General features: G+C 39.8%; 2 protein-coding genes across 6 annotated transcripts in view; one reads left to right on the forward strand and one right to left on the reverse strand.

Annotated features, from left to right (window-relative positions):
- LOC116037578 (transcription initiation factor TFIID subunit 4-like) overlaps positions 1 to 4,606 on the reverse strand; it is an 85,558-nt gene extending 80,952 nt beyond the window's left edge. For all 3 annotated transcript variants that reach the window (XM_031281517.2, XM_035999270.1, XM_035999269.1), the window contains exons 1-2: positions 3,194 to 4,606; positions 768 to 928 (exon numbers count right to left, since the gene is read on the reverse strand). In XM_031281517.2, the coding sequence (XP_031137377.1) occupies positions 768 to 928; positions 3,194 to 4,577 (1,545 nt within the window). In that variant the 5' untranslated portion in view covers positions 4,578 to 4,606. The remainder of the gene's footprint in view (positions 1 to 767; positions 929 to 3,193) is intronic.
- Positions 4,607 to 5,388: 782 nt separating this feature from the next.
- Positions 5,389 to 15,103, forward strand: lsm14ab (LSM14A mRNA processing body assembly factor b). 3 transcript variants are annotated; one of them, XM_031281518.2, is made up of 10 exons: positions 5,389 to 5,733; positions 6,866 to 7,029; positions 8,466 to 8,616; positions 8,847 to 9,065; positions 9,261 to 9,341; positions 10,099 to 10,275; positions 10,708 to 10,861; positions 11,526 to 11,552; positions 12,306 to 12,546; positions 12,672 to 15,103. In XM_031281518.2, the coding sequence occupies exons 1-10, from the start codon at positions 5,610 to 5,612 to the stop codon at positions 12,693 to 12,695; spliced, it is 1,362 nt and encodes a 453-aa protein (XP_031137378.1). In that variant the 5' UTR covers positions 5,389 to 5,609; the 3' UTR covers positions 12,696 to 15,103. The 3 variants fall into 3 exon arrangements, with proteins under 3 accessions (XP_031137378.1, XP_031137379.1, XP_031137380.1); XM_031281519.2 differs by having other exon boundaries at positions 12,675 to 15,103; XM_031281520.2 differs by having other exon boundaries at positions 5,390 to 5,733; positions 8,847 to 9,041.
- Positions 15,104 to 15,338: the final 235 nt, after the last annotated feature.

Genomic DNA, 15,338 nt, shown 5'->3' on the forward strand with positions numbered 1-15,338 from the left:
GAGAGAGAGAGAGAGGGATGAACCCTAACCATAACCCTAACCATAACACCAGATACTGACTGGTTTTCGGGACCCCCCCAATACAGTAAAATTGCACATTTTAGAGTGGCCTTTTATTGTGGCCAGCCTAAGGCACACCTGTGCAATAATCATGCTGTCTAATCAGCATCTTGATATGCCACACCTGTGAGGTGGATGGATTATCTCGGCAAAGGAGAAGCGCTCACTAACACAGATTTAGACAGATTAGTGAACAATATTTGAGAGAAGTAAGCCTTTTGTGTACATAGAGCATAGGCAAAAATAAAAGTGTTGCGTTTATAATTTTGTTCAGTGTAATTACTCTCTCGTTATTTTCAATTTGTATTAGTTAGTAGTTTAAAAAAAAATAGTACGAGGAAATTAAGATAACCTACATTTCATTTAGCAAACAGGCACAGAACACAAGTTAAGATTAAATCTCTGCACAGTATGATTTCATGAGCAAAGCCCATTATGTGTGACGTACATGTGGACGGACAAACCAGATGACACGTTATCTGTTCCGGGATTGGAAACAAAAATGAGACAGACCAGTAATGCCTTGTGTGTCCTGATAAATGCCAAAACCAAGTCATGTGTAACTACTATCACAGCTGCTAAACCTGTCTCACCACTCCTCTTCTTGTTAAAGAAACAATATGGTGCAGTAATACTATGTGCTGTGGTCATACTAATGAAAGTCCATAGCAGGCTGCTACCATGTGGGTTCTGTAGCAGAGCCTCACCTGAGGAGTTGTTACTCTGAAGGATGCTCCTGTTGTGGGGGTGGCCGGTCGTGGAGAGATGTTGTTCTGGGCCTGAGCCTGAGCTTGAGCCTGAGCTTGAGCCAAAGCCTGCTGAGGAACCATCACTAGCTGGCCCAACTCCGTGCGTACCAACACCATCCCTGGAGAATCACAGGGAACATTCATTAGAGGAAACACTATAACATCACAGTCACTGAATGGTAGTTAAACCACCTACTTGCCAAATGCATATTGGATATGGATGGCAGGTTTGTGGATTCTACTGGCCACTTGCACAGACAACCAAGTATCATCCTAAGGGAGGTTTGGGTTCTGAATTTCTGGCAGATTTAATAACGGTTAAAAATAGGTACTCTAAACAAGCAGCCAGTGGAAATGCAATGCAAAGGTTGTAAGAGAACTATACTTGTAATAACATGTTACTTTCATATATCAGCACAATCCATCATGTATTATTGTTAATGTCATTGCACTACAACACTGCTTACAATACGACTTCCTCAAGTTACCATTCCAAGAAAAGACCTTGCTTGGTATTAGAACAATGCACAAATGACAGTCTAAGGATTAGGAATTGAGTTAAAGCTGTGATCATGAGCTAATTACACAGACTCTTTGTGCTTTCTAAAAGCCAAGGGTTGTTAGTTAGTTAGTTAGTTAGTAAGTATAATGCCTCGCTTGTGAGGAAGCCCATGTCAGGTCAAGATAAAATGTTTTATTACACATTTGTTTATCTTTGCAGAATTTCCATAAAGTGAAAAAGACATGAGATCAATAGAATGGTTAATTGCATATTCTCTTGTCTCTTGGTTATCTGACTGAGCCATTATTCCTGAGGTGACATGACTCTGAGCAGTATTTAAGACAAAACGGCCGGGGGGATCAAAAACCCTCCTGACCACTGTCCTCAGTTATTACAAGGGATTCTTAATAACATGACAGAATAGGAGCTTCACAGAGGTTAGCTACCTTGCAAATGTCTTCTGCTGGTTTATGTGGGCAACCTTAAATGTTTACAATGTATGTTAATCGGATGATTACATAGGGCCTTTGATAAACTTTATAATCTTGGAACAATGGAAATTCTCCCAGTGTAAGCAAATAAAGTGATTTTCACTAACAAAGATTCTATCCACGTTTCCTAACAACAAGACACTCCAAAGTGATTAAAAAAGAAAACAGTAAGCACTGCTTGCCCATCTGAGCTGCCCAAAACATATTCTGTTCTTGGGCAGCAGTAATGTTAATCAATAACTAAAACCCACTGAAAAGGGCCATTGTATTATAAGCATGTGCTACATTTCAGAAAGTAATTACAGCACACCGTTGTCTTGAATCATCTAATAGGATTCTGAGCACTTTGAATGACTCTTGCAGTACTGTACTACATGTATGCTAGCCACAGTATACATTTTACTGTCTTTATGCACTATTGGTGAACATTTCAATTTGTTGATGTGTTATTCACTGACATTAAGACATCCTCTACATGTTTTATCTGGCAAAGCAGATCCTTCTAATTAGTATTCTTTGAAATTCTATGAGGAAAAATACAAATGTTTAAAATGTTGGTGACAGTCATGAGAGTAGCTGCCATTCACCAAACTATGTCGCAGATGGAAAACCTTCAAATGGCTGATTACGGATGTGGCGTTTTGTTAACAGTATACGGTGTGTGAATACATTGCTGGTCACATTTCTACAGGATTGGAATCACTGGAAAGAGCCCTGTCTTCTCCTGACAGTTAACTGATACAATAATTTGCCTTGGGCTAGAAGTGTGACAGCATGGCCACATTACAGAGTTTTTTTACTGTGAGTTTACAAGTTTAATGGAATCAACAAACAAAGCATGAGCAAAATGACTCAAATGTACAGATCAATTTCATCTGACACAGTTTCACGACAAACTTCATGTAAGTTGTGTCTTATTTCTTTTTGTTCATTTCAGAAAAGTGACATTTATGTTATGTCATGGGGCCGTTTAGGATGCTTGGTGTAAATGTAACCATTTGCACGGCTCAGTTGTCACATCATGGCTGGGTTAAGTGTTTGATTCCCCATGGGGCCACCCATGCTAGAACTCACAGTACAGCTACTATGTATTAAAGGATATATCAAAAGGCATGTTTTACCTTTAGGAACAGGCACCATTCTATGGCACATACAACATGTACTGTACAACTTGGAAAGCTTCCAACACATTCAGACAAACATTGGACAGAACAGAATGTGTCACACACACACACACACACACACACACACACACAACCTTCTTATCCTGAAGACAGTCTCTATCCTACTGACAACCAAACTCATGAGGTACCCAGGTAATGTAAAGTTATTTTAACACAGGTGTAAAGAGCATCTTCTTGTTGCTCTCCTCCCTTCCCTGCAAACCTTACCCGGTGGGATGGTAAACCCAGGGGGCAGCTGAATGGTCGTCTGCTGCTGAGGTGGTCTGACAATCAGCTGGGGGGCTACGATCCTTTGAGGTGCAGTAAGTCCAGGACGGGGCTGAGACTGTGCGGAAGTGGCCACAGCAGGTGTTGGGGAGGGGGCTGTGGGCCTGACCATGCTAATAGTGGTAGTCACTGATGTAGTTTGACCAGTTCCACATACAGAACTTGCTGTCACCCCTGTAACACAAGCAGCAGCTGTTACAGACCTCAAAGGCTGGGTTACTGTTGTGGTTGTTGTAGCTGCTGCTGCTGTAGTTGTTGTTGGTGGTGTGACAACAGAAGGCGCAGAGGGAACAGTGCTTATTACAGAGTTGACATTACCAGACTGGCTTGACATTACAATTTTGGACTGACAATCGTCTGTTTTGGAAGCCCCAGTTTCTGTGACCGTTTTGCTGTGGTCCCCCTGTGAAGTTGAGGAGGTGATGGGTCCGATGCGAGCGACCTGTTGGACCAAGGCCGAAACATTGGTCCCGTTGCCGTTTTGAGCTATACTCGCTACAATATGACTCGGAAGTCTATGCAAAGCAATGGTAGGAGTCCCCCGGTCCAGAGCAATAGCCGACTGCCCTACGGGGAGGTTAGCGTTTGATAGGGTGAAAGTCGAAGTGTTAATAGAGGATGTCGCCGGTGAAGTAGAGTTTGGTGTAACGTTAGTTACACTAGTATCCACAGAGCTAACGTTAACGTTGTCAGCCACCGCTGTGTTGCTGTTCCTTCTAGTCGTTAGAGCTGCGCCGTTCAAACTCTTTATCCGAGCCGAAGCGCTCCTCCGCGGTGTGGTTATGCGTTTTCTCGGTGGGTTAGCTTCTGTCGACGTCTCACCTGTGCCGGGGCTAACCTTAGACCCCCGGCTGGATGTGGTGCTGATGCTGGCTGGCGTTGGTGCCAAAGTTGACACACCAGATGCAGTCAGTGTTGTGATGGATGCTCCATGTGATTGCGAACCGCTGCTAGTGGCGTTCACACAAGCAGCCGAAGTGGTGGGAGGCTCGCCAAAAGAAGGGGTACAGCCCAGAGAAGGAGATGTGACAGTTTTATCCAGGCTAACGTCTTTAGACTTGATCTCCTGGCGCATTTCGGGTTTATAACGCCGTCCTTGTTGTTGTTGTTCTAGTGTTGTGGTGCCCACTGGAGCTGGCAGCGTTTTTCCTAAGTGATGGTTAGCGGGGGCCACTGAGCCAGCGCCTCCGTTTTCGTCTGTTTTACCTGCTGGGTTGCTTTGGTCAGCAAGCTGTGACTCCAACGAGCCCACTAGGTCGCTCACAGCTTTTTCATCCACCTCTGAAAAGAGCATATCTTCCAGGGGGTCGGAGGCGCCCGCCATCTCTGATCACAGATAGCTGTCTTATTTTCCTTTTTTTCCTTTTTCTTTTTACAGTGCGCCTGCGTGTTACTATGCATTGTGGGAATGGATCTGACGTCATTAGATGAGGGGGCACCCTAGTTGTATTTTTCAGGATTTTTCTTCAAAACTGATTTACTGAACTATAATGACGAGCTGTTATAATAGTGTTACATAACGAAGATATGTGACATCCGTGACACACTTCCTAGGCGTCTAAGTTTCAGGGTTTATAATGAAAATCGTGCAATTTTATAGTCAAACGCACATTATGCGGTATACGTTTCCTGCATCTAAAATGTATTCTCTATCGGTATCTTTATATACCGCATGTAAAAGTCTATGATAGACCTAGACACAACATGGGGGGGAGGGCGGAGAGAGGCCGTCCAGCAGGACAATATTCGTAATATCGCGATATGATAGAAGGGCTGCATTTCAAAACCTCTTTTAACCATCCTATGAAACACTAATTGACCAATTTTCTTCTTTCAAAATAATCGTTAAAGGGAACAAAACTACATTGATATTACTGATCCAAATCCCTCTTTATCATGTATGAAAAAGGGAGTAGTGGGAGGAAGAGGAGTTTTTTTTTTTTTTTGTAAATCTTTATTATACAAAAATCATACAAACAATCAAGGCACAATGTGTTTGTACGTTTGTCAAAAACGTGTTTACAGCTTTGAGGTAGAGACAGTACATACAACAAAACATAAATAAAGAAAATAAGATACTAGGGGTCTTTAGTCGGGAGGAAGAGGAGGTGACTATAGAGGAATGAGACACAGCCTTTTTCCCAGCATCCTTAGCGGCGGGCAAAGGAAAATGTAAACGGCCATGTCGTGGTAGAAAATCAGTTCTGAAACGAGCGAGACTTTACTCACGGCGCAACTTATCAATCCGTGTAATGTAGTCTTTAAACTACGGCTTTGAAAGTAACACATCTGACCTCTCGTTTGACAGAAACAGACCCCGTGGAAATAACTGCGTTATTAAAATCAGAGGACAAACATGAGTGGAGGAGGGACGCCGTACATTGGCAGCAAAATTAGCCTAATCTCCAAGGCCGAGATTCGCTATGAAGGAATTTTGTATACCATTGATACTGAAAACTCGACAGTAGCTCTTGCTAAAGGTAAGTCAAGTAGCCGAGAGGTGGACTTAAGTACTCAAATTGGGTTATAATATAGCTTACAAAACTGTTAAGCGATGGAAAACGGTAATTAATTTCAGCGCAGTTAGCTAGCTATGTAGCCAACTACTAGCTAGCTAAGTGGGGCTGTAGTTAAACCACCGCGTCCTTTGTTTACCTTGTGTTTTGGGCTACAGTTAATTATGTGGCCCTTACTGCTGATTACCAAGTTCGACACCCTATAATAGAGAGTAAATCTTGGTACTATCAAATATTTCTTATTAAAGTTTTTATTGCAGGTTATTTGCTAAGTTATATTTAGTCAAACGTTAGTTTTATTATACTAAATGATACAGTCTTCATTCTTTCTCTTTCTAAAACGGCTAGAGTGTACATATTTGTTGTTTTGTTAGTGTATTTTTACTTACTTTTAATTATAATTTATCTATTCTGTATTTATGTTCCTGACTGTAGAAGTGCTTTTGTCTTGTTTATTCCCTTTTTAATAATGTTTATTGTATGCACCAAATTCACCAAGCCAAAATCCTTGAATGTGTAAACTTACTTTCGTAACATTAATAAATATGATTGTGATATTGAGTGTGTTCAGTGAACTCAGATTATGACCTCGCATTTTAATACACTAACGTTATAACGCGAGACATATAGGCTAACCCTGCAAACCTGACAAATTAGCTGTCAATTTGTTTAGTAAAGTAATAGTTGATTCTTCAAAAGTCACTTTAGTGTGGTTTTATACATTGTATTGTTGTATGCCAATTTGATATGTGGCCAGGAAAAACGGATTAAAAATAATATTCTAGGCTAACTCTGGCTCATTTACATGTCTTTTTTGTTGTTGTTGCAATGTGAACATTTCCTTGAAGAGATGTGATACGTTATTATGCATTTCACAATAAAATTGTGCATCACTATAGTATTAAAAAGTATACTGTATCACTCCTGTGATAGACAATACATTTTAAACATGGATATATTGCACAGTGTAAGGATCTACACAGAAAGGACATACCTATTAAGCCTCAATTTAAAAAAAAAAAAAAAAAAAAGTAAAAAAAATAATAATAATAATTGTATAAAGTCATTTTAATTATCCTGTGAATTTTCCCAACAGTTCGCTCCTTTGGCACTGAAGACCGGCCTACTGAAAGGCCTGTTCCACCTCGAGAGGAAGTGTTTGAGTACATCATCTTCAGAGGAAGTGATATTAAAGACCTTACAGTTTGTGAGCCACCCAAAGCCACTAGCTCCCTGCCTCAGGACCCTGCTATAGTTCAGGTAACTTAATTTATATTGCATTCTTGTACTATAAAATGGCATTTGTCACATTCTGTATGTTTTCTAAGTCATAGGAAAGCTTTAAGGACTAAAGCCTTTTAAGGTAACTTCTTTGGGGTTTATGCATTGTGCATGCTGGCTTGCTATCAAAATTTACTGGGATACTTGGGTAGGAGAGAGAGTCATCGTTTACTCTTAATAGTAACACATGTGATCTCAAAATGTCTGCAGTGAAAAAGGCGATTATTTTAGTTTGGCAAATGTAGATAGATAGATAGATAGACAGACTTTATTAATCCCAAATTGGGAAATTACTCTGTTACAAGTAACAAGTTACCAAGGACATACACACACATACTCACACACAAACCAAAAATACAAGAAATTAACTAGAAATAATAAAGATGAACTAAAATAAGATAGCCAAGATTAAAAAAAAAAGCCAGAACAACTACTGAAAAATATACTTAGATGAATGAACAAGAATGTACATGTGTGTATATACAAGTCTAGAATCAAATTTATAACCTACATACGTAGTATATATCACAATATATATATATATATATATTATATTATATTAGATTAGATATGTTCAGTTATTAATAAAACTTTAAAAGCAGTGCAGAAAGCTACAGATGGGCAACATGGACAAACCCACTACTTCAGTTATAATTAGCATGGCGTGATTTTTTTCTTTATTAGAAAGATCGCCGCAATTTAAAAATAAATGCTGTCAAGTAATAAAGATTGACTTATGTATTTATACATGAGAACTCAAAACCACAATATCTCAATTTTAGACTTTTGTCAAAATGCTATTGTCATGAAACACAATCAAATCATCACCTGCTGCTTAGGCTCAAACAAGACATTTTGACTTGTCACCGTAGCAAAGGCACAGGTGTGTCTAATAACATTAATTATGGCTCCATTTCATTAAGGGCTGAGTCCCAGTAAACCAGTGCGCAAGGGCTTTATAATTGGCTCACCAAATAGAATTCAGCCATCACTGATTAATGTTATTGATTACACCTGTGCTTTTCATCTGATGACGAAACAGTTTAAACATAGAAATCTTAAGCAAAATAAGAAATGGGTTAGGAACATAGCCAATCACATTTTAGCACCTGAATTGCATTCAAAGTAAAATTTACTTTGCACTAATAACAATTTGAACTTCCAGTTCTAGTTCCACGGCTAAGTCTAGATCTTGTTGGTCCAAAAAGGCATAGACACTGAGGACTTCGACACTTGCTTATTCAGAGAAGTTGGCTTTTTGCCGAGACCAAAGTAGTTCCATAACGTGGTTAAAATAACAACACCTCCAGCTCCAATTTGTTTATTTGTACCCCATGTGAATTTGTGTGATGGTGCTGTTTTTGGCAGTTGGTGTTGTCATGGTTTTTCAATTGACTGTGTATTTGTTTTTCTAGTCGTCACTTGGATCCACCAGCGCTGCAGCAGGACCATCGTTCCAGTCGGCTGGCTCCTATGCTCCACTCAGCAAGGCCCCTGTCCCACCATACAGCCAGTTTGGTGTTACACCCCTTGCAGCTCAGCAGTTTGTATCTGCTGGAGCAGGAGGTAAAGCGTTGTTGAAAATACGTGTCTATTCACTGTAAGGGAGGCTGTGAAAATGGATCATGTTCCCACGTGATGATAGGATTTTATTTTTGTGACAAAAAACTGACACAAACTGTTATCTGGGATAATTGCCTATTTCAAGTGACAAGGCAGGCACAAGATAAACTATGCTGCCCCCGCTTGTAAGAAAAGATTGTATAGTTTGAATCTCACTCTGCTGTTTTCTGCAGGACGCACCAGCCCCCAGCTGGACTCTTTAACCAAACGTCCAACCCTGGAGCAGGTGGTGAAGGCCCCACCATCGGCTGCCCCAGCACCGCCTCAACCTGTAGGACAGAGGAGTCAGACGGGGGCGGCAGCTCCCAGACCCACCAGCAGCAGCGCTGGCAGCCAGAAGCCCCCAGACCTCCTGGAGCAGAGAAAGGGTGACGATACATTGACTTCTCATGGTTATTTTCCACAACTATATAAAAGTTTGCTGAATCTATCTCATGTCTGAAGTAGTCAGCATATTTTATCAAGTTGCCATTGTGTGCTAATGCATGTAGGTGATAACCCATTGTATAGCACTTATCTAAACAAGGTTACAAAGTGAAATTGATGGTAAAGTGAAATTGATGGTAAATGGTCTTTTTGCTGTTCAGCTCCTGAGGTTCAGAAGGTGTCCCAGCCAGATCATGAAAAAGCTGCTCTTGAAAACCGAGACCCCAACAAGCGTCAAGCTGGTATGTAGTTATTAACACTATTTTACATGCACTAAAATATTTGTTTTCATTAGTGTTAGTAGTAGTAGTAGTAATTTAAATTTATGGACAGAACAAGGTTTACTGGGATTACGTCATTAGTTTTCCCCTGAGAATGTGTCTGATTGTTGGCACGGTGATCATTTATTTTGGGGAAAGAAAATCATCATTTAATTTAGTAAATCTAGTTTAATTTTTACTAATCTCCTAGTATAACATTTTTAGTCGATCAATTCCAAATCCACGGTGCAATCCAAACATATTTGGACGGTGATGTGTTCTTCACCTGTCTGTTTCTGTGGTCTAACACATTGGATTGAATGTGACGGAACAATGAGGTTAAAGTGCTGACAGTCAGCTTTTAAAGGTGTTTGGAGGTGTGGCCGAACCTTACCAGGAAAGCCATGTAGACTAATGCCAGTCACTGACTGAAAGAAGATTCACAACCAAATATTATTACATCTTGATGACTTACTCTTTTGTTTTGTTAGTTTAACTTTGGCACATATAGGGGGGTGATATATTGGAATGGCTGCAGTTCCGACACTATTTGAGGTGGATGTTAACATCCTCAAATTAAAGCACTTAAATCTCTTAAGGCATGGCTTCATTTTGAATACATTGTGCTGTAGTATAAGGCAAGCGTAACACTGTGCCAATGTTTTGGACTGCAGTGTAGGCCTAGATGTTGCTTGTCGGAGTATTGCTAGATTTCAGTTTTCCCCTGTTCATTTCTCAGCTGGGGCTCAGATCACCCGCCGCGGCCGTGGACGAGGAAACCGCAGCAGAGGTACAGTGAACGTACGTAGGGATGGCGCCATGAAGTTTGAAGAGGACTTTGACTTTGAGACTGCCAATGCCCAGTTCAACAAAGATGAGATCGATAAAGAGCTCCAGAACAAGCTCAAACTGAAAGGTACGGCCTCAAAACACTTGATTCCTATAGGGCAACGACGGCAAACCTGCCAGGACATGTCTGTCTTCAGTTTTTACATTGGATCAGATTGATCAGACATTTTCTCATGACGTGACACTTACATCAGCTACAAGTTGAAAAACCAGCAATGCATTTACATTTCACAAGTGCTGGGCATTTTTCATCAGTTCCATCTAAAACACAGAAGCACTGTTTGAGACAGCACGCATCCAAAATGTGTGAAACCCAAGAAAACAGTGTTGCAACCAGAAGAAAATATTTTAGCATCTTTGATGTAATTGGCTATAGCCATACTGCAATATCCCAGCATCATTTTTAGGTATTTTCTCACCCCAGATGGTTACCTCATTGCTGTTAGGTCACTCAGTATTTAAAGTGCTTAATGTTTTACAACATGTCTTCCAACCACAGATGACAAGACTGAAAAGGCGCTGAATGGAGAAGAAGCTGCTGAGTCAGAACATGCAGCCAATGAGGGGACCAACGAGGAGGAGGAGGCTGTGATAAACACCTACTATGACAAGTCCAAGTCCTTCTTTGATAACCTGTCCGCTGATGACTTAAGGTACCTCAACATGTCCACACTTCAAATTGTTGTGCAATTGTAGGACTCAATTCCTTGTTGTTGTTGTTTTTATATGTACCTAAAACTATTCTGATGGGACGAATGCTGATGCTAACGCTTAAGGCTGTGCTCAGACTTATTACAGCACTGCTTACACAAAGCAAGGGTCTGCGTTGATGCAGTTGTCCGAAAAAAGATTAAATAGGAACCAGGTTGTCCAGTTTGAAGGCTCATCAGGTTTTACAACTCTGGAAAGTCACCTAGAAAGCCGTCCTGGCATCAGTTGTTTGCTTTTCTGTCTCAATGCCTGCAAGTTAAACTGTAGAATTAGCACATTATTTCCCACGTGATTTTATTCTAACTGGACAGGCATTTAAACGTGATTGGCCCACCAGTGTTTAGCAAGATAATGGAGGACTGCGCTGCAACAAAGTTGAGTGAGGATCAACTTTTTGCCAGACTGCCCTTTTTTTTTTTTTTCTCCAATAGAGCTGTATTGAATTAAATTGGGGCTCTGTGTTACTGTCGGTCTGAACATTATCTGTGTGAAATATTCTCTAAACTCATTATATAATTTTTATACAACGATCATAACACATTTATTTAAAAGTGGGAATTGTACTCCATTAATACACTAAAAGACATTTGTTTTTATGTCTTTTAGTAAAGGGGGAGAAAGAGGATTTTCAAGGTAAGTCACATATTTTCTTAGCTGTGTTGAGGGAGGCACCTTAGGTGAATACGACCAAAACATTTGTTATGAAGATGCATGCAATACGATGGATGGATGGATGGACTTTGTTAATCCCAAATTGGGAAATTACTCTGTTACAAGCAGCAGTAAGCAAGTTACCAAGGACATACACACACATACTCGCACACAAATCAAAAATAAAAGAAATATACTAGAAATAATAAATAGGATATAAAATAAGATGGCAAAGATTTAAAAAAAAAAAAAAGCCAGAGCTACTGAAAAATATGATGAATGAACAAGAATGTACATAGTTTTTTATTTATATATATATATATATATATATACACACACAGTATATATCACAAAATAAAAAAATGTATAATATTATATATGAAGTGACCAGTGTGCAAGTAGCATAATAGTGCAATATTGTGATGTGTGAGGTAATGAGATAGTTGTCGCACACAAGATATATAACGATAATAATAGGTTCTGTACATTGGTAAAGCAGCAACACAGATTGGAACGGAGTTTTCCAATCTGTAAGTGTACACCAATTTGTAAGTGTTTTTGATTGTCATTTTGTAAGCATCTTAAATATTAAAATACATGTTTGCATAATATGTTCAAATTGGGAGCCACAATTACCATTTTTAGCCTGCGGTGCCTCCCCTTTACATCAATATTATTTGTAGAGGTATGTTTGTTACCCAAAAAGACAGATCCTGATCGGTCTTTGTGTGTCAGGGAGCGAAGGACAACCTGGGCGGAAGAGAGACGAATGAATGCTGAGACATTCGGCATTCCTCTGAGGCACAACCGAGGAAGAGGAGGCTTCCGTGGCCGAGGCTTCATGGGGCCCCGTGGAGGCCGCGGGCGACCACTGAGCAGAGGTTCCTTCGGGCCACCCCGGGGTCCTCCGCCTGGTTTCAGAGGCGGATTCAGAGGTGGCAGAGGAGGCCGGGAATTCTCTGATTTTGAATATAGGGTAAATCTATCGTCTTTAGGGGCTCAGATGATTGAAAAATTATTTTAAGTATTATTCAAGTGCAGTATGTAGAAAAAAAGAGAACAATGTATGGCTGTTCTAAACTTCTGTTGTTTTTTTTCCAGAAGGACAACAAGGTGGCTGCATAGTACTGCAGCGATGGATCCTCAAATAATTTTAACCCCTCATCATGAAATTATTCCTGTTGAAGAAATCTTTGGTCTCAATATTTGACAAAAAGAATGAAGACATCCTCTCAGTCACCAGCACCAGGGCCGACTGCTTTACATCAGGGGGTGAGAGTGCAGCTCCCTTTTCTCCACTTCGAGAATTAGGCTTTTTTATTATTATTTTTTGCCCCAGAATTTTTCTTTTTTTTTTTGGACAAGCAGTCATCAGATGGACTAGAACATGTGTAAATACCTTGCTTTGGAGTAAGTCTGTATTTTTGCATCAGTCAAGTTTATTTCTTACCTAAATTGTCTTTGATAATGAAAGCTGTATGCAGAAACGCCCACTGATACTGTGAGTGGATCACAGTCCATGTGATCGATAGCTTTATTTTTTATTTTATTTCAGTTTTTGATCTTAAGACGTACGTCGGCACCAAAATTCACTGCTTTGCCTGTTGCACCGTAGTTTTCTCTGCTCAGACTTGCTTAGCTTGGTTGCCAGGTGTTCAGTATTTTTTTTTACCCAGTTTGCAGGAAACCTTTTTTATTGGACATCAATTTATTCTCAATGAAGTAGTGAGATAAAAGCCAGCTGAAAGAAACAAAATCTGAACTGAATATTGGAATGAATGAATGAATGTACATCTATCTCATCTTCAACTTGGTGCCCCCTCGAGCAAATTGTGGCTCACCAGACGGACTCACTTGTAGTATTTAGAAATGTGCATTCCGTATTTAGAATCACGTAGATCATAGTTTGACCCCTTAATCCTCCCACATCAGATGAATTATACGTTTCGGCTTTAGGTTTGTGGCTGGAACTGTGTGCTTGTTAATGGCGGCAGCCTAAAGCCCCGATCAGACTGAGCGCATTTGCAGGTTGCAAAACGCGAGGCGCACCGCACTGCCTTTTCTGTTGAAGACGCCCCGATCAGACAGCGTGATGCTAGTTGCGTCTTTGCGTTAATCTTGCTAGGCAAACGGCGAATCACCTGTCCTCAGCCAACCATTATTTTGCTTTGAAGTGGAATGACGTCGGGCACGGTTTTGCTCTGAATTGTAAAGGAAAGTTTTTCTTCAACTTGAGGCTTTCAGGGCACTCAAAAGTGTGAGGTGCAAAAAGCTGCCCTATGGTGCTAAAATGCGCTCTGTCTGATCAGGGGCTAATGCAGGCGATCAATACGAACTAGCCATTTGATTGATTAATGGGGTTTACAACATTAGCTTTAGAAACATTATGTTGACGGTAGATTGTTTTTGAGCAGATCTGTTTTTATATAGTTGACTAAACAAGGAGCATTCCCATGATTTGTGTCTGTGAAAGAGGAACATCATTACTATTTCCATTACTAAGTTCATAGGAAAGGAAAGCCTTGAGTGTATTCAGTTAAAACCTGCAGTCAGAATGGCCTTGAACAAGCTAGATTTGGATTTATTCATTTTTTTTTTTTTTTTTTTTAAAAAGCTCTGCTATTTTGCAAAAAAGAAAAGTGAGTATTTGGTTGAGAAAAAAATTATAATTGTCAGCCTCTTAGGTACATGGTTTCTCATTTTAGTACCTCAAATCTACCATTCTGTGTCCAAAACATACTGAGCCATCCGTTAATGCATGTTCTTTTGTTATGAGCATCCTTGACTCGTGTTACAGTTGGGTCATCAGCATTGTTTTTTTCCACTGTTAGATGCAAAAGTGTGCTTGCAGTTGCTGTAAGGATTGTTTACTGAAAATGGGAAATCTTGTTTATGATTGAATGATGATACTGTCTCAAAACTTATGTTCAAAATGTCTGATAGATATCAGCCCTCTTGCTTGTTTGTAGCATTTTTTTGTTGCATTGTTGTCAATGGTATTGTTCTCTGGGTTGAAATTTTTTTTTATTTTTTTTTATTTTTTTTTAAACCAACTTGCGAACAAAGGGACATGACCTGGATGTGGTGCCAGTTTGTTTAGGGGGAGGATATTTTTTTGTGTTTTTGGCTCTGATTTGTTCGTACTTTAGGGAGTGCCTTCAGAGTGGTGAATTTTTATAGCTCTCCCTTTAACTTAAACTTAAAAGTCGACAAAAGTATTGATAGCACTACAAGTCTAGATCCTTCTAAGTAGCTGTGGTTGTTTAGAACAAAGCAACCCAGTTGAAAATGTGCTCTTTAACTGGATATCGCACGGGTTGCTGATCACTGCATGATAGCCGTAGGAACCATCACTTGAGGTGGGCTTTTCGCAATAACCAGCAAGACAGAATTTGAGACTAAAAGTATTACAAACTGACATGTTTTCATATGTTTGTTACTCCTTCCAGTCACTGGAATCGTAAACCAGGAATTGTTTTCATGAGAATATCAGCAAAATTAAGTTTTTATGTAAAATAAAGAGTTGTACAATATCCATGTCTCTTTTTTTAACTTTTAATCCACATGTTCCTCAATTTTTAAGAATACTTCTTCTGCAATGCATATCTCTGAGCCTCCCTTTTATTTGTGTTTATTAGTTGTTGAAATTGCCTGTTTTTTTTTAATACAAATGGTGCGTTCATAGTGGCCTTCAGCAGACAACAAGACAAGAAGGTACACTTGCCCACATAATCCCTTAGTGTGTTACTTGAGCTTATTTACTGCATC

Source organism: Sander lucioperca, chromosome 3 (assembly GCF_008315115.2).
Source record: "Sander lucioperca isolate FBNREF2018 chromosome 3, SLUC_FBN_1.2, whole genome shotgun sequence".
NCBI lineage: Eukaryota > Metazoa > Chordata > Actinopteri > Perciformes > Percidae > Sander > Sander lucioperca.